This window comes from Hypanus sabinus, unplaced genomic scaffold, assembly GCF_030144855.1.
Source record: "Hypanus sabinus isolate sHypSab1 unplaced genomic scaffold, sHypSab1.hap1 scaffold_1142, whole genome shotgun sequence".
Classification (NCBI taxonomy): Eukaryota; Metazoa; Chordata; class Chondrichthyes; order Myliobatiformes; family Dasyatidae; genus Hypanus; species Hypanus sabinus.
Window position 1 is genome coordinate 8,499 of NW_026779200.1, and position 22,358 is coordinate 30,856.

A 22,358-nucleotide genomic window follows, 5' to 3' on the forward strand; every position below is an offset into this window, starting at 1 on the left:
GGTGTGGAGGGAGATTCACTCTGTGTCTGACACCGGGAGTGTGTGATGGGACGGTGTGGAGGGAGATTCACTCTGTGTCTGACCCCGGGAGTGTGTGATGGGACGGTGAGGAGGGAGATTCACTCTGTGTCCGACCCCGGGAGAGTGTGATGGGACGGTGTGGAGGGAGATTCACTCTGTGTCTGACCCCGCGAGTGTGTGATGGGACCGTGCGGAGGGAGATTCACTCTGTGTCTGACACCGGGAGTGTGTGTTGGGACGGTGTGGAGGGAGATTCACTCTGTGTCTGACCCCGGGAGTGTGTGATGGGATGGTGAGGAGGGAGATTCACTCTGTGTCCGACCCCGCGAGTGTGTGATGGGACGGTGCGGAGGGAGATTCACTCTGTGTCTGACACCAGGAGTGTGTGATGGGACGGTGTGGAGGGAGATTCACTCTGTGTCTGACCCCGGGAGTGTGTGATGGGACGGTGTGGAGGGAGCTTCACTCTGTGTCTGACCCCGGGAGTGTGTGATGGGACGGTAAGGAGGGAGGTTCACTCTGTGTCTGACCCGGGAGTGTGTGATGGGACGGTGTGGAGGGAGATTCACTCTGTGTCTGACACCGGGAGTGTGTGATGGGACGGTGTGGAGGGAGATTCACTCTGTGTCTGACACCAGGAGTGTGTGATGGGACGGTGTGGAGGGAGATTCACTCTGTGTCTGACCCCGGGAGTGTGTGATGGGATGGTGAGGAGGGAGATTCACTCTGTGTCCGACCCCGGGAGAGTGTGATGGGACGGTGTGGAGGGAGATTCACTCTGTGTCTGTCCCCGCGAGTGTGTGATGGGACGGTGCGGAGGGACATTCACTCTGTGTCTGACACCAGGAGTCTGTGATGGGACGGTGTGGAGGGAGATTCACTCTGTGCCTGACACCGGGGGTGTGTGATGGGACGGTGTGGAGGGAGATTCACTCTGTGTCTGACACCGGGAGTGTGTGATGGGACGGTGTGGAGGGAGATTCACTCTGTGTCTGACACCGGGGGACAGGCGGGGGTCAATTTGCCAGAAATGGGCTTTGGTGGAGATGAAAACCTGGGCTCCTAGACTCTGCTTGTCCAACCTCCCTCAGCCTGGAGCTGAGACGCTACTGTGTCAGTGTGAGGAGCTCCGACCCACTGTTGCAGTGCACAGGGTGTGGAGGGCAACAGAAACCTCAAATAAAACTCGAGTCCGACACAAGACAGGAAGATACATTGGTTTATTGATTTTTTATGAGATATATCAATGAAACAATGTGTGAGCTGCTAACGTGCGGGAATAAATAATCTGCTCACAGTCACACACAATTAACTGACCGGCGACAAGGGGTGACCGGTTGAATAATCAGTCCCGTTTCTCACCGTCACTCGGCATCGGGGAACTGATTATAAAATTATAAAACTGATTATAAAATCACACTTCGGGGCCGTGTCCGGGATCGCTGCAGATCCAGGTTCACTGCCGAGGGATTTGTCCATTTAACATCATTATATCGGCCAGGCTGCCGAATGCTCCGTCCTCAGCAAAGGGGGCAAAAGGATTCTCCCGGGACCATCCCCCACACCCCGGGACACCGGTGTCCCAGACTGAGCCCCGGACCCCGGGCTCTTCCTGTCCGGGTAATTCCCCGGGGAGTCACGTGGGGAGTCTCGTATACGCACTTCCGGCGGAAGCTGCCCCGCCGGACAACAGGCGGAAACACGTCACTGCGGGACCGCTGCGAGCGACGCACACAGCGCGAGGCCCGAGCCGGTTCCGTTAAAACCGTTGGGAATCAGCCCCGGCGCGCGGCCGTTAAAGGTAAGTGCGGGAGTTAAAGGGGAGGGCGGGGAGTCGGCCAAATGTCCCCATCCCGCGGGCGGGGATGTTCACACATTCAGATGTTCAGATCCACCATCAGTCCGGGTCTGACTCCCTGTAGAGATCTCAGTTCCTTCCCCCCGGTCTCACTGAACCGATTCACCACATTCAGATGTTCACAGATCCACTCTCAGTCCGGGTCTGGGTTCCTGCAGAGATCTCAGTTCCTTCCTCCCGGTCTCACTGAACCGATTCACCACATTCAGATGTTCACAGATCCACTCTCAGTCCGGGTCTGGGTTCCTGTAGAGATCTCAGTTCCTTCATCCCGGTCTCACTGAACCGATTCCCCACATTCAGATGTTCACAGATCCACTCTCAGTCCGGGTCTGGGTTCCTGTAGAGATCTCAGTTCCTTCATCCCGGTCTCACTGAACCGATTCCCCACATTCAGATGTTCACAGATCCACTCTCAGTCCGGGTCTGACTCCCTGTAGAGATCTCAGTTCCTTCTTCCCGGTCTCACTGAACCGATTCCCCACATTCAGATGTTCACAGATCCACTCTCAGTCTGGGTCTGGGTTCCTGTAGAGATCTCAGTTCCTTCATCCCGGTCTCACTGAACCGATTCCCCACATTCAGATGTTCACAGATCCACCATCAGTCCGGGTCTGGGTTCCTGTAGAGATCTCAGTTCCTTCATCCCGGTCTCACTGAATCGATTCACCACATTCAGATGTTCACAGATCCACTCTCAGTCCGGGTCTGGTTTCCTGTAGAGATCTCAGTTCCTTCATCCCGGTCTCACTGAACCGATTCCCCACATTCAGATGTTCACAGATCCACCATCAGTCCGGGTCTGGGTTCCTGTAGAGATCTCAGTTCCTTCATCCCGGTCTCACTGAACCGATTCCCCACATTCAGATGTTCACAGATCCACTCTCAGTCCGGGTCTGACTCCCTGTAGAGATCTCAGTTCCTTCCTCCCGGTCTCACTGAACCGATTCCCCACATTCAGATGTTCACAGATCCACTCTCAGTCCGGGTCTGACTCCCTGTAGAGATCTCAGTTCCTTCATCCCGGTCTCACTGAACCGATTCACCACATTCAGATGTTCAGATCCACTCTCAGTCCGGGTCTGGGTTCCTGTAGAGATCTCAGTTCCTTCATCCCGGTCTCACTGAACCGATTGTACCCCAGCCTGAAACAGATGGGAGAATAAAGATGAAATAAACAAATCACATAACAGTGTCAGTAACGGGACCGGGGTTAATGTTTCAACAACACTCACAGACAAATATCACCAGAAAACCCGCAGATCCGCTGATATTTTATCACATTGAACATTAACACAAACACTCACCCGATCCACTCCAGACTCGGGAGGGTCTGTATGAGGCGGCGGAGAGCGGGGACAGATCGGTCTGTCAGAGAGTTTGATTCCAGGTACAGCACCGTCAGTGATGGGTTTGTACTGAGAGCGGAGACGAGATCCTCGGCACCAGAATCTGTGAGACCGACACCCCCCAGCCTGGAGATGAGAGAGAGTGAGGGTGAAGGACACAGAGAGACAGGAGACGGTACAAATCCCCAGTGTTTATCAGTAACAGAATTACTGATCACATTAATGTTCAGTGTCAGACACCCAGTGACTGTAAACACAATCTCCCACAGTCTGGTACTTACCACAGTCTCTGTATTTTACACTCCGGGTTCCTCAGAGCCGCAGACTCCAGTTTCACTCCTGAATCTCCCAGTTTATTATAACTCAGGCCCAGCTCCGTCAGTGATGGGTTTGTACTGAGAGCGGAGACGAGATCCTCGGCACCAGAAAGTGTAAGACCGACATTGTTCAGCCTGGAGATGAGAGAGAGTGAGGGTGAAGGACACAGAGAGACAGGAGACGGTACAAATCCCTAGTAACTCAATTACTGATCACATTAATGTCAGTGTCAGACACCCAGTGACTGTAAACACAATCTCCCACAGTCTAGTACTTACCACAGTGTCTGTATTTTACACTCCGGGTTCCTCAGAGCGGCAGACACCAGTTTCACTCCTGAATCCCCCAGTTTATTATTGTTCAGTCTAAACACAAACAGACAAATTGATGAACAATGTGATTAAAATCGTCCGTCTGAGGGCATTTCTCTCACCCGGATATTTCAGGGAACGTTAAACCCTTCAGTAATTCACTGATCGTAGATCCCATCACTGTCAATGTCCCTCACTGCCCAGCTCCAATGAATTCACCGAATGTCAGTAATTTCGTCTGTCGGTGTGACCCTGTAAACTCCACATATTCTCTTTCATTCCCTAATGGTTAGAAAAGTGTTCCTGACGTGAGACAGTCGGAAAGGACAGGTGTGAAGGGGAGAAGTCAAACAGTGAGGAAGATTTGAGAATCGGGAAATGTCGATGGGAGATGGAGGAAGAGACATCACCTAAGGTAAAGGATGGAAAGACACAGAAGGAAGCGGATGTGGAAGAAAGATCCCAGTAGAGGAGGGGGATGAGGAAGAGAGATCCCACACGAGGAAGGGGGACTGGGGAGGGGGATCCCTTAGGAGAAAGCGGGATTGGGGAGAGAGATCCCACAGGAGGAAGGGGGACGGGGGAGGGGGATCCCACAGGAGGAAGGGGGACGGGTAAGAGAGATCCCACACGAGGAAGGGGGATGGGGGAGGGGAGATCCCACAGGGGGAAGGGGGACGGGGGAGGGGAGATCCCACAGGGGGAAGGGTGACGGGGGAGGGAGATCCCACAGGAAGGGGGATGGGGGAGGGTAGATCCCACAGGGGGAAGGGGGACGTGGGAGGGAGATCCCACAGGAGGAAGGCGGAAGGGGGAGGGAGATACCACAGGAGGAAGAGGGACGGGGGAGGGAGATCCCACAGGAAGGGGGACGGGGGAGGGAGATCCCACAGGAGGAAGGGGGACGGGGCAGAGAGATCCCACAGGAGGACGGGGGAGGGGAGATACCACAGGAGGAAGGGGGATAGGGGTGGGAGATACCACAGGAGGAAGGGGGACGGGGCAGAGAGATCCCACAGGAGGAAGGGGGATGGCGCAGAGAGATCCCACAGGAGGACGGGGGAGGGGAGATACCACAGGAGGAAGGGGGATGGGGGAGGGAGATCCCACAGGAGGAAGGGGGACGGGGCAGAGAGATCCCACAGGAGGAAGGGGGACGGGGGAGGGGAGATACCACAGGAGGAAGGGGGATGGGGGAGGGAGATCCCACAGGAGGAAGGGGGACAGGGCAGAGAGATCCCACAGGAGAAAGGGGGATGGGGGAGGGGGATCCAACAGGTGGACGGGGGACACGGGAGTCAGATCCCACTGGGGGAAGGGGGACGGGGCAGAGAGATCCCACAGGAGAGAAGGGGGACGGGGGAGGGAGATCCCACAGGAGGAAGGGGGACGGGTAAGAGAGATCCCACAGGAGGAAGGGGGACGGTGTAGAGAGATCCCACAGGAGGAAGGGGGACGGGGGAGTGAGATCCCACAGGAGGAAGGGTGACGGGGGAGTGAGATCCCCCAGGAGGAAGGGGGACGGAGAAGAGAAATCCCACAGGAGGAAGGGGGACGTGGGAGGCAGATCCCACAGGAGGAAGGGGGACACGGGAGTCAGATCCCACAGGGGGAAGGAGGACGGTAGAGATGGATCCCACAGGGGGAAGGGGGACGGGGCAGAGAGATCCCACAGGAGAAAGGGGGATGGGGGAGGGGGATCCAACAGGTGGACGGGGGACACGGGAGTCAGATCCCACCGGGGGAAGGGGGACGGGGCAGAGAGATCCCACAGGAGGGAAGGGGGACGGGGGAGGGAGATCCCACAGGAGGAAGGGGGACGGGTAAGAGAGATCCCACAGGAGGAAGGGGGACGGTGTAGAGAGATCCCACAGGAGGAAGGGGGACGGGGGAGTGAGATCCCACAGGAGGAAGGGGGACGGGGGAGTGAGATCCCCCAGGAGGAAGGGGGACGGAGAAGAGAAATCCCACAGGAGGAAGGGGGACGTGGGAGGCAGATCCCACAGGAGGAAGGGGGACACGGGAGTCAGATCCCACAGGGGGAAGGAGGACGGTAGAGATGGATCCCACAGGGGGGAAGGGGAAGCGGGATGGAGAACCCACAGTGGGGAAGGGGGACGGGGGGTTCGAGATCCCACAGGGGAAGGTGAACGGGGGAGGGAGATCCAACAGGTGGACGGAGGACGGGGCAGAGAGATCCCACAGGAGGAAGGTGGACGGGTAAGAGAGATCCCACAGGAGGAAGGGGGACGGTGTAGAGAGATCCCACAGGAGGAAGGGGAACGGGGGAGAGAAATCCCACAGGGGGGAAGGTGGACGTGGCAGAGAGATCCAACAGGTGGACGGATGACGGGGCAGAGAGATCCCACAAGGGTGAAGGGGGACACCGGAGGGAGATCCCACAGGGTGGAAGGTGGACGGGGGAATGAGATCCCACAGGGGGAAGGGGACAGTGGAGAGGGATCCCACAGGGGTGAACAGGGACGCGGGAGGGAGATTCCACAGGGGGGAAGGGGGATCCCAAAAGCGGGAAGTGAGATGGGGAAGAGTGATCCCACAGGGGTGAAGGGGGACGGGGGAGGTAGATTCGACAGGAGGAAGGGGGACGGGGAGGGTGATCCCACAGGAGGACGGGGGAGAGGGATCCCACAGGGTGGAAGGGGGACGGGGAGAGGGATCCCAAAGGAGGAAGGGGGATGAAAATGAGAGATCCCACAGGAGGAAGAGGGATGGGGATGAGAAATCCCACAGGAGGAAGGGGAATGTGGGAGAGTGATCCCACAGGAGGAAGGGGGACACGGGAGTCAGATCCCACAGGGGGAAGGAGGACGGTAGAGATGGATCCCACAGGGGGGAAGGGGAAGCGGGATGGAGAACCCACAGTGGGGAAGGGGGACGGGGGGTTCGAGATCCCACAGGGGAAGGTGAACGGGGGAGGGAGATCCAACAGGTGGACGGAGGACGGGGCAGAGAGATCCCACAGGAGGAAGGTGGACGGGTAAGAGAGATCCCACAGGAGGAAGGGGGACGGTGTAGAGAGATCCCACAGGAGGAAGGGGAACGGGGGAGAGAAATCCCACAGGGGGGAAGGTGGACGTGGCAGAGAGATCCAACAGGTGGACGGATGACGGGGCAGAGAGATCCCACAAGGGTGAAGGGGGACACCGGAGGGAGATCCCACAGGGTGGAAGGTGGACGGGGGAATGAGATCCCACAGGGGGAAGGGGACAGTGGAGAGGGATCCCACAGGGGTGAACAGGGACGCGGGAGGGAGATTCCACAGGGGGGAAGGGGGATCCCAAAAGCGGGAAGTGAGATGGGGAAGAGTGATCCCACAGGGGTGAAGGGGGACGGGGGAGGTAGATTCGACAGGAGGAAGGGGGACGGGGAGGGTGATCCCACAGGAGGACGGGGGAGAGGGATCCCACAGGGTGGAAGGGGGACGGGGAGAGGGATCCCAAAGGAGGAAGGGGGATGAAAATGAGAGATCCCACAGGAGGAAGAGGGATGGGGATGAGAAATCCCACAGGAGGAAGGGGAATGTGGGAGAGTGATCCCACAGGAGAAAGAGGGATGCTGAGGAGAGATCCAATAGCAGGAAGGGGGAATGGAAACAGAGAGCCCACAGGATGAATGGGGATGGGAATGTGAGATCCCACAGGTGGTTTGCTGCCTGTGCCACGTGCTAGTGAGGCTAGAAATAATGCAGCTAAATACGTGGATGAGGGGATGGTGCATGATGGAGAGGTTCATGTTTCTGGACAATTGGGCTTTCTTCCAGGGGAGGTGGGACCAGTTCGAATTGGGCAGTTTGCACCTGAACTGGAGGGGACTAACATCCTTGCCGTTAGGTTAGCAAGTTCTGCTCCGGGGGTTTTAAACAAGGTTGCAGAGGGAGGGGGCTGAGTGTTCGAGCAGATAGTGATGTGGAGAGTGATAATGGTCATGCGAGGACTGCCTGTATAGACAGATATCAATGGTTTGTCGGTGATAGAAATGTTCTCAGGTGCATCTATTTCAATGCAAGGATTATTGTGTGTAAGGCAGATGAGTTTAGGGTGTGGATTGGCACATGATGATCTCGACATTATTGCTATTAGTAAGACTTGGTTTGCAGGAGGGGCAGGACTGGCAGCTTCATGTTCCGAGGTTATGTTGTTTCAGACGTGATAGAGGGGGAGGGATGAAAGGGGGAGGAGTGGCATTACTAGTCAGGGGAATCTCACAGCTGTGTGCAGACGGGACAGCCCGGAGGGCTCGTCTACAGAGGCCGTATGGGTGGAGCTGAGGAACGGGAAAGCTGTGACCACACTAATAGGGTATTATTATATACGGCCCAATCGGAGGAGCAAGCCTGTTGAGAGTTAGCACACCAATGTAAGAAACAGAAATTAATAATCGTAGGGGTTTTAACTTCCCACATATTGACCTGGACTCCCACTCTGTGAAAGGGTTAGATGGCGTGGAGTTTGTCAAATGTGTTCAGGAAAGTTTTCTAAATCAATATATTGAGGTACCAACGAGAGAGGGTGCAGTACCTGATCTCCTATTAGGAAATCAGACAGGTCTGGTGACTGAAGTATGTGAAAGCGAACATTTTGGGTCCAGTGACCATAATGTCATTAGTTTCAAGATAATTATGGATAAGGATAGGACTGGTCCACCAGTTAAGCTTCTGAATTGGAGAAGGGCTAATTTTGTGGAAATGAGAGAGGATCTGGGAAGAGTGGATTGGGATAATTTGTTTTCTGGCAGTGATGTATTCAGTAAGTTACTGTTACTGTGAGTTACTGAACTGCGCTTACATCCGGAGTTTGCATGTTCCTGCCAGGATTAAAGGCAAAGTTAACAGGGATAGGGAACCTTGTTTTTCAAGGGATATTGGAGATCTGGTTAAGTAGGTGTTTAACAGGTACAGGCAACTAGGAACAAATGAGATACTTGAAAAGTATAGAGAATGTAAGGGAATACTAAAGAAGGAAATCAGGAAGGCATAAAGAAGACATGAGGTTGTGTTGGCAGATAATGTGAAGGTAAACCCGAAGGGTTTCTACAAGTATATTAAGAGTAAAAGGATAGTAAAGGACAAAATTGGTCCCCTAGAAGATCAGAGTGGTTGTCTATGTGTGGAGCATCACGAGATGGGGAAGGTCTTAAATGTTTTTTTTTGCGTCAGTGTCTACTCAGGAAACTGGCATAGCGGATATGGAATTAAAGGAAACAAACAGTAGTGTCATGGAACGCGGCCAGTGAGTGAGTGGAAATATGAGGCTTTGACTTGAGTGATTCTGGCAGTTTTGGCAATTGGACTGTGCAAATCAAGACAACAAAGATTTGAATAGCTCAGACTCAGCAGAAAGCAGCTGATTGACCAAGCAGTTTGAAAAGCTCAAGCAAATAAATAGAGGGGTAGCTCAAGCTGAGCGGCCCGTGGAAAGCGGCCAGTGAGTGAGTGGAGATTTGAGGCTTTGACAGGTCCTTACAATGCCTGCTGAGACGGTGATGTGACTCTCCTGTGAGATGAGGCAGTCTTGGGGGAACCCCCCTCTCCTGCAGAGTCACATCTGCCAGAAGTGCTTGCGGCTGGGCGATCTGGAAGACCGTGTGAGGAATCTGGAGCAGCAGCTGGATGACCTTCGACTCATAAGGGAGAATGAGGCTGCCATAGATGAGAGCTACAGGGGGGTAGTCACACCTAGGCTGCCGGAAGCAGGTCGTTGGGTGACAGTCCGAGGGGGGAAAGCGAAGTTGAGTAGACAGGAGGTACAGAACACCCGTGTAGCCATTCCCCTGAATAATAAGTTTACCGTCCTGGATACTGTTGGTGAGGACGACCGACCAGGTGTGAGCCACGGTGGCAAGGCCTCTGTCACTGAGTCTGACCCTGTGGTGCAGAAGGGTGGGACGGAGTGGAGGAGAGCTGTCGTCATTGGAGACTCTATAGTCAGGGGAGCAGACAGGAAATTTTGTGGACGTGAGAAGGAAACACGCATGGTTTGTTGCCTCCCGGGTACCAGGGTCCGGGTTGTCTCTGACCGGGTGCATGACATCCTGGTACAAGAGGGAAAGCAACCAGATGTCGTGATACATGTTGCTACCAATGACATAGACAGGAAGAGGGATGAGGTCCTGAAGTGTGAGTTTCGGGAACTAGGCAGAAGGCTGAAGAACAGGACCTCAAGGGTGGTGTTCTCAGGATTGCTGCCAGTGCTACGTGATAGTGATGGTAAGAATTGGGGGAGATGGCAGTTGAATAGGTGGCTGAGGAGTTGCTACAGGGGGCAGGGTTTTAGATTTTTGGACCATTGGGATCTCTTCTGGGGAAGGTGGGACCTGTGCAGATTGGAACCTTGTTCAAAAAATGTAGTAGGGATAGTCCAGGTAATTATAGATCAGTGAGCCTTACATCTGGGTTGGGAAAGCTGTTGGAAAAGATTCTTAGAGATAGGATCTTTGGGCATTCAGAGTATCATGGTCTGATCAGGGACGGTCAGCATGGCTTTGTGAATGGCAGATCGTGCCTAACAAGCCTGATAGAGTTTTTTGTGGAGGTGACCAGGCTTATAGATGAGGGTAGTGCAGTGGATGTGATCTACAAGGATTTTAGTAAGGCATTTGACAAGGTTCCACACAGTAGGCTTATTCAGAAAGTCAGAAGGCATTGGATCCAGGGATGTTTGGGCAGTTGGATTAAGAATTGGCTTGCCTGCGGAAGGCAGATGGTCATGGCAGAGGTAGAACATTCATATTGGAGGGTTGTGACTAGTGGTGTCCCTCAAGGATCTGTTCTGGGACCTCTACTTTTTGTGATTTTTATTAACGACCTGGATGTGGGGGTAGAATGGTGGGTTGGTAAGTTTGCAGATGACACAAAGGTTGGTGGTGTTCTAGATAGTGTAGAGGATTGTCGAAGATTCCAGAGAGACATTGATAGGATGCAGAAGTGGACTGAGAAGTGGCAGATGGAGTTCAACCCGGAGAAGTGTGAAGTGGAACACTTCGGAAGGACAAACTCCAAAGCAGAGTACAAAGTAAATGGCAGTATAGTTGGTAATGTGGAGGAGCAGAGAGATCAGGGGATACATGTCCACAGATCCCTGAAAGTTGCCTCTCAGGTAGCAAGGGTAGTTAAGTCAGTTTATGGGGTGTTAGCTTTCATAAGTCAATGGATAGAGTTTAAGAGACACGATGTAATGATGCAGCTCTATAAAACTCTAGTTAGGCCACACTTGGAATACTGCACCCAGTTCCGGTTGCCTCACTATAGGAAGGATGTGGAAGCATTGGAAAGGGTACAGAGGAGAATTACCAGGATTCTGCCTGGTTTAGACTCTAGGGTTTATGATCAGAGATGAAGGGAGCTAGGGCTTTTCTCTTTGGAGAGAAGGAGGATGAGAGGAGACATGATAGAGGTGCACAAGATATTAAGAGGAATAGACAGAGGAAGCGCCTCTTCCCCAGGGCACCACTGCTCAGTACAAAAGGACTTTGCTTCAGGGTGAAAGGGGAAAGGTTTAGGGGGAACGTCCTCACTCAGAGAGTTGTGAGAATGCGGAACGAGCTGGTATCTGATGTGGAAAATGCGGACACACTCTTTGGTTTTAAGAATAAATCTGATAGATGCATGGATGGGAGAGGTCTGGAGGGTTATGGACGGTGCAGGTCAATGGGACTAGTGGAATAAAGTTTTGGCACAGAGCAGAATGGCCGAATGGCTTGTTTTCTGTGCTGTTGTGTTCTATGATTTTACGATTCTATGAAGGAATATGGGGCGGACAGTTCCCACAGGAAGAAGGGGGATGGGGAAGACAGATCCCACAGGAGGAAGGGAGATGGGGAAGACAGATCCCACAGGCTGAAAGTGGAATGGGAAGGGATACCAGTGGAGGGAAGGGAATGGGGAAGAGAGATCCTACAGGAGGATGTGGAATGGGGAAGAGAGATCCCACAGGAGGAAAGGGGATGGGGAAGATAGATCCCACAGGCTGAAAGTGGAATGGGAAGGGATACCAGTGGAGGGAAGGGAATGGGGAAGAGAGATCCTACAGGAGGAAGTGGAATGGGGAAGAGAGATCCCACAGGAGGAAGGGGGATGGGGAAAAGAGATCTGACAGGAAGAAGGGGAATGGGGAAGAGATATCCCACAGGATGAAAGGGGAATGGGGAGGAGAGATCCAACAGGACGGAGGGGGATGGGGAAGTGAGATCCCACAGGATGAAGGGGGTTTGCGATGAGAGATCCCTTAGGCGGATGGGGGATGGGGAAAAGAGATCTGACAGAAGAAAGGGGGATGGGAAGGGATGCCACTGGAGGGAAGGGAATGGGGAAGAGAGAACCCACAGGAGGATGGGGAATGGGGAAGAAAGATCCCGCAGGAAGGCGTGTGGGGAAAAGACATTCCACTGGATGAGGAAAGGGTAATAGAGAGCCCACAGGAGGAATGGGGATGGGGACGAGATCCCTAAGAATCGAAGGGGGATTGGGATAAGAGGTCCCACAGGAGGATTCCAAGGGTAAACGATAATCCGACAAGATGAGAGGATGCAGAAAATTTTTGTACGTGTGTGTTGGGTCTGAACAGAGACCCAGAGGAGATGCGGCCTCGCTCTCTGTGTATCTGGTAGTGAGCAAAGTCACAAACAGGAAAGGGCAGGGGAGGGCAATCTCACAATGGTATTTCTTTCCTTCTCACTGGGACAGTCTGCAGACGGTCTCTTGTCCCTCACCGGGAAGGGGGTGTGAATCTCTGACCCATCTGCTGCAGTCAGTGTCAGTCTGGGTGTCAGTAACAGTGAGAAGGAACATTGTCAATGGACGTGTCACAGGCAGCAGGAAACACGTCCATTCCTGTGATTTACTACCATTAAACCAATGGTCGTTGTTCACTGATCTGATGAAGTCTCCAACATCCCTTCACAAGGAACCACAGCACCCTCCTGTCCTTGGGGAATTGCTGACCAATCCCCTGGGCATTTGTCACAATTCTTCACAATCTGATTTATCACAGTTTAACCCAAATCCCTTTACATTGAAATGACACAATAGAACAGTTTCACAGTTCTGAGTGAGAGATAAATCAAGTTACCTCAACTCCTGGCACTTGTGCAGCCCGGGTCCCAGCCGCTGGATTCCTTCACACTGAATGTGGCAGTTCTCCAGGTCGAGGTGTTTTATTGTATCACAGAGTCCAATGACATGAGACAGGACCGCACAGTCAATCGGGGTCAGTGTCATTCCACTGAATGAAAGTCTTTCCACAGATCCCAGTGTTTCCTTAGCCAGTCCACGATTCTGAGACTCAAACAGGTAGTGCAATGTGTTCAGGAGGCTCCTTTTACCAGCTTCATTCTCCGTGTTTCCACACTGACGTTTAACCTCCTCCTTCACCCAGTCAATCACCCGGCAGGTTGTTTCATGAGGAAATGGACCCAGAATCTCCACCAGGCCCCGAGCTGTCATTGGGTTGGAGAGACCAGCAACAAAACGGAAAAATACCTCAAATCGCCCATCTGTCGTGTTGTGGGCTTTAGTGAGGAATTTCAGGATATCCCCGGGATGTGGATTCAGGAATTGTGCGACTGCAGCTACAAACTCTTGGATGGTGAGGTGTGGGAATGTGTACACCACACTTTGGGCAGAATCCTCTCTCTCCAAAAGCTCCATCAGGAACCCGGACAGGAACTGGGAAGGCTGCAGACTGTAGATGACCAAATCTCCTTCTGTAAACACAATCTTCTTCTCGGACACTCCTCTGAAGGCCATCTGACCAACCCTGAGTAACACATGACGGGGATTCTCAATCTCACGGCCGTGGTTTTTCAGGATGTTGTAAATATAGTAGGAGTACAGTTGGGTGATGGTCTTGGGAACTCGCTGTGGGTCCCCGACTCTTTGTGTGAAGAAGGGGCCTAGTGCCAGAGCGAGGATCCAGCAATAGGAGGGGTTGTAGCTCATGGTGTAGAGGATCTCGTTCTCCTTCACATAATTGAAAACAGCTTCGGCCACCGTCTGATCTTCAAAATGTCTGATGAAATATTCCTTCCGTTCCTCACCAACAAATCCCAGGATTTCAGCCCGGACACTGATATTCGCCTTTTCCAATAAATGTAACGCAGTTGGGCGGGTGGTCACCAGCACTGAACACCCTGGGAGCAGCTTGCCCTGGATTAAACTGTACACAATGTCCAACACTTCACACCTCCACTCGGGATCTGGGCACTGGTGCTTGGGATCTGTATCTCTCCGACTGTCCGCAAAATCGATTTTGTGTTTGAATTCATCTAAACCATCGAATATAAACAGTAATCCCTTTGGGTTCCTCCAGACTTCTCTCAGGATATTCCCAAAGTAAGGATACTGATCCAGAATCAGTTCCTTCAGGTTTATTCGACAGTCAATACTGTTTAAATCTCGGAATTTGAAACTGAAGACAAACTGGAACTGTTGGTATATTTTCCCCATGGCCCAGTCATAAACAATCTTTTGTACCATCGTTGTTTTCCCGATCCCCGGGACTCCGGCCACTGCTGCTGAACTCCCAGATTTGGATTTACTCCGGGAAAAGCTGCTCTGGAATAACTGATCAGTACGGATTTTTTCCAGCTGTCTGCGGAGTTGTTCCTCTCTATAATCCTCATGGTCTCTGCCTCTTGCCAGCAGCTCATGTTCCACCAGTGTCCAATCTCGAACAGTAGAAATGACCGTGAGCTCAGCGTATCGATCAGCCAGCTGGAAAACCTTCACCTTCTCCCTCATCAGGATCGTGTTCACTCTCAGTGTTTCAGTTTGTGTCCGCAGAGTCTCCTTGTATTTCTGTTGAACATCTTCCATGGGAACAGAGAACATATTCAAAACGTTAAATGGCTTATCTGACAAAGAACTTTATAACGGTATTTCAGCATTCAGTGTTTGAGATTACATGAATCAATTCACTGCTTCCATGGATATTAGGACAGAAAGTTAAATTCTGTTCACAGACACGGAACTGACAGCAATGGATGTCCCTGAAAATGTCCAATCCTCATGTTCTGGTTCTAGTTATTTGTGAAGGTGAACATTCCCCTGATTGCACTTTCTGAGGAAGCTTAAACAAGCATCACTTCCCACTAACATCTTAACTACATTCTACAGAGGCATGGTTGAGAGTGTGCTGACCTTTTGCATCACAACCTGGTACTCCAGCTGCAGTGCTGCCGACAAAAAAGCCTTGCAGGGGGTGGTTAGGGGAGCAGAGAAGGTTATTGGGGTCTCCCTACCTTCTTCCAAGACCTCTTTCAACGTTGATGGCTCCAGAAGATACGGTACATCATTAACAACCCCTCACACCCTCTCCATGAACTGTTTGTTCTTCTGCCATCAGGTAAACATTACAGGAGCATCAAAACTAAAACCACAAGGCTACTAAACAGCTTCCTCCCACCGGCAGTCAGACTGCTGAATAGCTGCTCTATCTGACTCTGCTCTGGACACTTTTAACTTGCACCGGACACTTATAACTTGATTTAAAGCGACATGTGGCTGTTGTGTTTTATTATTTATTGTTGTGTTTATTATTTAGTGTTGCGTTTGTTATGTTATGATTGCACTGCTCCTGGGAAACGCTGTCTCATTCTGCCCTGCAGAGCTGATGTACGGTTGGAACGACAATAATATTTTTGAATCTTGAATATCCTATTGCAATCCTGACTGCACCTCCCATTGCAACAACATTTCACTATATTTAAAGCATTGTTTGACTCATTAACAGACGATGTTAATGTTCTGGTGTGGAACTATGGAGAGCAGGTCACTGTGCATTTTGGCAAGGCTGCACACTGGGGAGTCACAGGTGTCCACTGCTCTTGCATCAAAACAGGACCAGAATACGCGGGAAATACTCAAGTCGGGCAGCGTCTGGGGGAGAATCACAGTTAAGTTGCGGATCGATAACCCACCGGAATGACAGGAATGAAAAAGGGTAGTTTTCAATCGCAGTGATGGAGGATTGGTGGAAAGATGGAATCTGTGTTAATGGAAGAAGCCACAAGGGTCTGTCTCAGTGAAGTACATTGTGTCTGTGTGAGAGGGTGGTGAAGTCTTGGCAACTGCTACTCATCAGTCTTGCTGTGGGGGTGTGGTTTCTGTCTTAGGAGGCCTCCGTCTGTCAGAGTCGACCATGGATGTCCTGTTCCTGCAAGCCGGGACACTCCAATATGGAGAGGAAGCTTCTGCCGATGTAGCCTCTCTCCATGCATCTGATGTGCACAAAGGAACGACATAGACTGACACAGCTTGGCACCAGAGGTGTCGCAGGAGATGCCAGTCTGCGTTGAACACCATTTAACACTGACTCAGGGACTCCAGCTCCAGGCTTTCCCATTGGGTTTACTCCCAAACTCTTCCCCATGAGGGGTTACAGTTACAAGGCAGTGGAGTTTTGAGAGTAGAGTTTTCCTACTCCTGGGGAGTGAACAATCACGGCCGATGAGCCCCATCTGCCCAAAGCGACTGGTTGTAAGGCACCAGTAACCCACCTCTGCCCCTTCTCCTGTCAGAAGAAACACTTCCACCGGGATTAGTGGCTAAACCGCACGTGAAGGCCAAGAGCTGGACAGAGGCTACTCGCCACTGGGAGCATTTAATAGGTCATGGCAGCTCATCCGCACTGTCACCCACCCCCCGGTTATAACAATCTTAAGCAACTGAGGGGCGATGTATTATTGACATTGAATCGGTAAATTGGTTTATTATTGTGACATGCACCACTGTAAATTGGAAAACTTTTCTGCATGCGATCCAAATAGATCGTTACATCACATCGGTGCAATGAGGTTGTACAAGGAAAAATGGAACAGAATAGTTCAGGGAAACAGTGTTTCAGTTCCCCAGAAAATGCAGTGCAGGCAGAGGATAAGGTAGAAGGCCAAAGGATCATTGGGAGGTCAGCGTTGAGTTTTTTTGGAACTATGTTCCTAAAGTTTAGAATTCAACACCTTAAAGTACAGCACTGTGCAGATGTCTCCTGTGCCTGTTCTCTTGTTTATTATTTATTGTAATGCCTGCACTGTTTTGTGCACTGTATCAGTCCTGGGTAGGTCTGTAGTCTAGTACTGTGTCATGCAGCATCATAGTTCTGAAAAATGTTGTCTCATTTTTACTATGTACTGTACCAGCCCTTATGGTCGAAATAACAATAAAAAGTGACTTGACTTGTATATTACGACCGACAACATTTTGTCTTTTATTTTCTAGTTTGCACTTTATCCCGTTGTGATGCAGTTTGAACAGCATCGTATGGATGTAAGGTGCTTTATAAATAAGTCATTATTATTATTATTATTATTATCATCTTAGCCTAAACTGGTAAAACTTGAGGTACAGGCATAGCCAAGCACACACATGTCTGAATTGATAGGAGATTTCAGACTTTTCTCGTGGTGTATAGTGCTATGGGTTTTTGAAGATTTCCACAAGTATCGCCGTGTGGGCCTAATTTATTAATACTATTCTGTAAAGCCTTTAGGATGATACCAGTTATTGATATTACGATTGGGATAAATAATACCCTGTTCGTGTTCCATAGTCTTTCATTTTGCCCTTTCAATTCAACATATTTCTGGTATTTTTTTACTAATTCATTTCTGTAAGTTATGTGTGTTTAGAATGGCTACATATATTTAAAAAGTTGCTTTTGCTTGCTTATCCTGTAAAATTACATCCGAACGCAGATCATGTATTATCCTACCTGAAATAATGATCGGACGGAGTATGATATGAAGGACTCTAACTCAAAAAGTGGAAGAGGCTTGGATGTTTAGTAAATTATAGTGTTTTTCATCAGTTGTAGTTTAAGGTATGTTTTTGTGAATGTTGTCCGCCATTTTATTGTGCTTGTGCAAGCATTGAGATTCTGTTGAACTACTGCAGGATCATGTAAAGTCGGATTGTTTGTAGTTTCTCTTATAATTTTCAGCATATATCGTCTTGGACCTATTGGTCGTTTATTCTGTATTATTGATAACTACATGTGTCAACAACCTTGTCCTGTATTGCTACAATGATCTCTTCTGTTTCTGGGAAGAAGTCTCCAACTCTGAGACAGGAGCTCGACACTTCCTTGTCGACATCTAATCGGCTCAGATTGTGGGGATGTCCTCCGTGGGGAGTCAGACTCTTCCATTGGTTAACGTTTTCTACTATTATGACAGTTTCTTCATTTTTATGGGTTATGCTTTCATTCACGGTCAGTGATGTGTACCGCTTATCGGAATTGCATATGCATGTATGGAGTGCTGAATCCTGCTTGCGTTATGACAGTGTGTCAATAGAGCTAACTGTGGATTTCAGAAAAGGCAAGATGAGGGAACACGACACACCAGTCCTCACAGAGGGATTTGATGTGGAAAGAGTGAGCAATTCCAAATTCCTGGCTGTCAATATCTCCGAGTATCTAACCTGGACCCAATATATCGATGCAACTACAGAGAAGGCACAACAGTGGCTACATTTCATCAGGAGTTTCCAACATCACTTGAATATTTCTACAGGTGTAACTTGCAGAGCATTGTAACTGGCTGCATCACCGTCTGGTTCATGAGGAACGGAGTAAGGTGCACACCTAACGATTCAGGAGCAACTTCTCCTCTGCCATCCAGTTTCTGAATGGACATTTAACCCATCGATAGTGTTTCACCAATCCACCCTCTGACAGGCCACATGTCTCGCATGGATAACTCCAGGTTACCGAAAGCAGTACTCTACGGAGAACTCTCTCAGAGCAAGAGAGATCGTGGTGCCCCGCGCAGGAGGTACAAGGACCAAATTAAGCAGAAGCTCCCTCAGGTAAATATGGAGGTCAATGAGTAGCAGCCGCTGATCCATGGAAAAGCCAGGAATTTTGAGGAACATGGAAGAGCGACTGCTGAAAAGAAGAGGGGATGCAAGAAGGATCCAACTACCCAAGTGCCTGCATCCCAGCTGTCCCTCTGTCCCAACTGCTCCCGAGTTCACAGATCCAGAATTGGCCCCGACCGTCACCAACAATCGTGTCGTCATCCAGTACCACCACACACACACACACACACACACACACACACACACACACACACACACACACACACACACACACACACACACACACACACACATACACACACACATACACACACACACACACACACACACACCCTATTTGGGAAGAGAACAGGATTTAGGGTATGTTTCATGATCATTAATGCTTGGTGGAACCCCGGAATGTCCATGCCCTCAAACCCTTTTGTTCCCCGGATCTGGAGTACCTGGTGCTGCTGTGTAAACCTTTCCGGCTGCCAAAGGAGTTCCCGGCTGTTATTATCACAGCTGTGTAATAACAACATCCCCCAGTTGTGTGTTATTGTCACAGAGGGGAGATGATTTCCTTCAGGAATCGGTCAGGACTTCCCAAACCACAAAATTTGTATCAACAGTTCCGTGTGAACAGCACTTGCCGTGTGACTGACTGCTTACATTGCTGGTGATCAGCAGGAGCTCACAAAATTCAGCTCCGATCTGTGCAAAGTCATCCAGGCAGCGAAATGACAACACAGAGATCGTATTCAGGCACAGCTCTCCACCAACAACAAACACAGCTTATGGCAAGCTCTGCACCCCAATGCAGACTTCAGAGCTAAGTGCAGTGGTGCTGCCAACACCGCTGCCTGTCTCCCAGAGGATCTAAGTCTCTACGCTCGGTTCGATATCGCCAACACTGAGACCCCGGGGAGAGCCGACAAAGCGACCTGCACATTGGTCATCTCTGAGGCTGAAGTTCGCAGGTGTTTCCAACGAGTGGACAGTCGCAAGCCTGCAGGACCGGACGGCGTCCCAGGGCGGGTACTCAGGATGCGCGCGGCACAACTGGCAGGTGTATCTACGGATATTTTTAATCTCTCCCTCTCCTAGTGTAGAGTTCCCTCCTGCTTCAAATCATCCACCATTGTTCCTGTACCTAAAACAACTAAGGCAACATGCCTGAACGTCTGGCGTCCTGTCGCACTCACCTCAATAATAAGCAAATGCTTTGAGAGACTGGTCAAGGACTGCATCTGCAGCTTGTTACCACCCACACTGGACCCCCTACAATTCACCTACCGACACAACCGATCAACAGATGACACAACAGCCACTGCTCTGCACACCTCCTTAAACATCTGGAGAAGAGGGATGCTTGTGTGAGAATGATGTTATTAGACTACAGTTCAGCATTCAATACCATCATTCCCTCCAGGCTTGACAAGAAGCTCAGAGACCTCGGCCTTCACCCTGCCTTGTGCAGCTGGGTCCTGGACTTCCTGTCAGATCACCAGCAAGTGGTAAGAGTGGGCTCCCTCACCTCTGCCCCTCTGACCCTCAACACAGGAGCTCCTCAGGGTTGTGTCCTAAGTTCCCTCCTTTGCTCTCTGTATGCGCATGACTGTTTCGCCACCCACAGCTCCAATCTGCTAGTTAAATTTGCTGAGGATACTATATTTATTGGCCAAATCTCAAATAATAACGAGGCAGCCTACACAGAAGAAGTCACCACGCTGACACAGTGGTGACAAGAAAACAACTTCTCCCGCAATGTCGCAAAAACAAAGGAGCTGGATGCAGTGTTGCAAAGACAAGAGGAATGAAGACGGGCTAACCCCTATTGACATCAATGGATCTGGGGTTGAGAGAGTGAACAGCTTCAAGTTCCTCGGCATTCACATCACTGAGGACCTCATGTGGTCTGTACACATCAATTGTGTGGTGACAAAAGGCACAACAGCACCTCTTTCACCTCAGACAGAACCGTAGAACATTACGGCACAGAAACAGGCCTTTTGGCCCTTCTTGTCTGTGCCAAACCATTTTCCTGCTTAGTCCCACTGACCCATATGCCTCCGTACACCTCTCATCCATATACCTGTCCAAATTTTTCTTAAATGTCAGAAGTCAGCCCGCATCCCCAACTTCATCTGGCAGCTCGTTCCACACTCCCACCACTCTCTGCGTGAAGAAGCACCTTCCCCAATGTTCCCTTTAAACTTTTCTCCCTTCACCCTTAACCCATGACCTCTGGGGTTCTTTTTTTCTCCCCTAGCCTCAGTTGAAAAAGCCTGCTTGTATTCCCTCTATCTATACCCATCATAATTTTATACACCTCTATCAAATCACCTCTCATTCTCCAACATGCCAGGGAATTGAGTCCTAACCTATTCAAACTTTCCCTGTAACTCAGATTCTCAAGTCCCGGCAACATCTTTGTAAACCTTCTCTGCACTCTTTCAACCTTATTACTATCCTTCCTGTAATTAGGTGCCCAAAACTGCATACAATACTCCAAATTCGGTCTCACCAATGTCTTATACAACCTCACCATTACATTCCAACTCTTATACTCAGTACTTTGATTTATAAAGGCCAATTTACCAAAAGCTCTCTTTACAACCCTATCTACTAATGACGCCACTTTTAGGGAATTATGTATCTATACTCCCAGATCCCTCTGTTCTACTGCCCTCCTCGTGTCCTAACATTTACCTTGTATGTTCTAACTTGGTTTGACCTTCCGAAGTGCAATACCTCACACTTGTCCACATTAAACTCCATCTGCCGTTTTTCAGCCCATTCCTCCAACTGGTCCAAATCCCTCTGCAAGCTTTGAAAACTTTCCTCACTGTCCACTACACCTCCAATCTTTGTATCATCAGTGAATTTGCTGATCCAATTTGCCACATTCTCATCCAGATCACTGAGATAGATGACAAATAACAATGGACCCAGCACTGATCCCCGTGGCACATCACTCGTCACAGGCCTCCACTCAGAGTAGCAATCCTCCACTACCACTCTCTGGCTTCTTCCACAGAGCCAATGTCTAATCCAATTTACTACCTCCCCATGTGTACCTAACGACTGAATCTTCCTAACTAACCTCCCATGTGGGACTTTGTCAAAGGCCTTACTGAAGTCCATGTAGACAACATCCACTGCCTTCCCTTCATCCACTTTCCGGGTAACTTCCTCGATAAACTCCAATAGATTGGTTAAACGTAACCTACTGCACACAAAGCCCTATTGACATTTTCTAATAAGTCCCTGTCTATCCAAATACCTGGAGGTCCTATCTCCATCTAATAATTTACCTACTACCGATGTCAAACTTACCAGCCTATAATTTCACGACTTACTTTTTGAGCCTTTTTTAAACAATGGAACTACATGAGTTATTCTCCAATCCTCTGGCACCAGATCCATGGATATCGACATAATATTTATGCCAGGGCCACTGCAATTTCAACATTAATCTCCTTCAAGGTCCGAGGGAATACCCTGTCAGGTCCCGGGGATTTATCTACTCTGATTTGCCTCAAGATAGCAAGCACCTCCTCCTCTTTAATCTGTATAAGTTCCATGATCTCCCGACTTGTTTGCCTTGTTTCCATAGACTCCATTCCAGTTTCTCTCGTAAATACAGATGCAAAATAACCATTTAATATCTCTCCCATTTCTTCCGG

At 50.2% G+C, this 22,358-nt stretch overlaps 1 protein-coding gene across 10 annotated transcripts in view; it reads right to left on the minus strand.

Annotated features, from left to right (window-relative positions):
• Nucleotides 1–1,224: 1,224 nt before the first annotated feature.
• LOC132386397 (NACHT, LRR and PYD domains-containing protein 3-like) overlaps nt 1,225–22,358 on the minus strand; it is a 56,878-nt gene continuing 35,744 nt past the window's right edge. For 9 of the 10 annotated variants that reach the window (XM_059958660.1, XM_059958665.1, XM_059958663.1 and 6 more), the window contains 5 exons: nt 12,944–14,681; nt 3,825–3,911; nt 3,510–3,680; nt 3,187–3,354; nt 1,225–3,024 (listed from right to left, as the gene is read on the minus strand). In XM_059958660.1, the coding sequence (XP_059814643.1) occupies nt 2,931–3,024; nt 3,187–3,354; nt 3,510–3,680; nt 3,825–3,911; nt 12,944–14,681 (2,258 nt within the window). In that variant the 3' untranslated portion in view covers nt 1,225–2,930. The remainder of the gene's footprint in view (nt 3,025–3,186; nt 3,355–3,509; nt 3,681–3,824; nt 3,912–12,943; nt 14,682–22,358) is intronic. The other variant, XM_059958668.1, reaches the window with a different exon arrangement.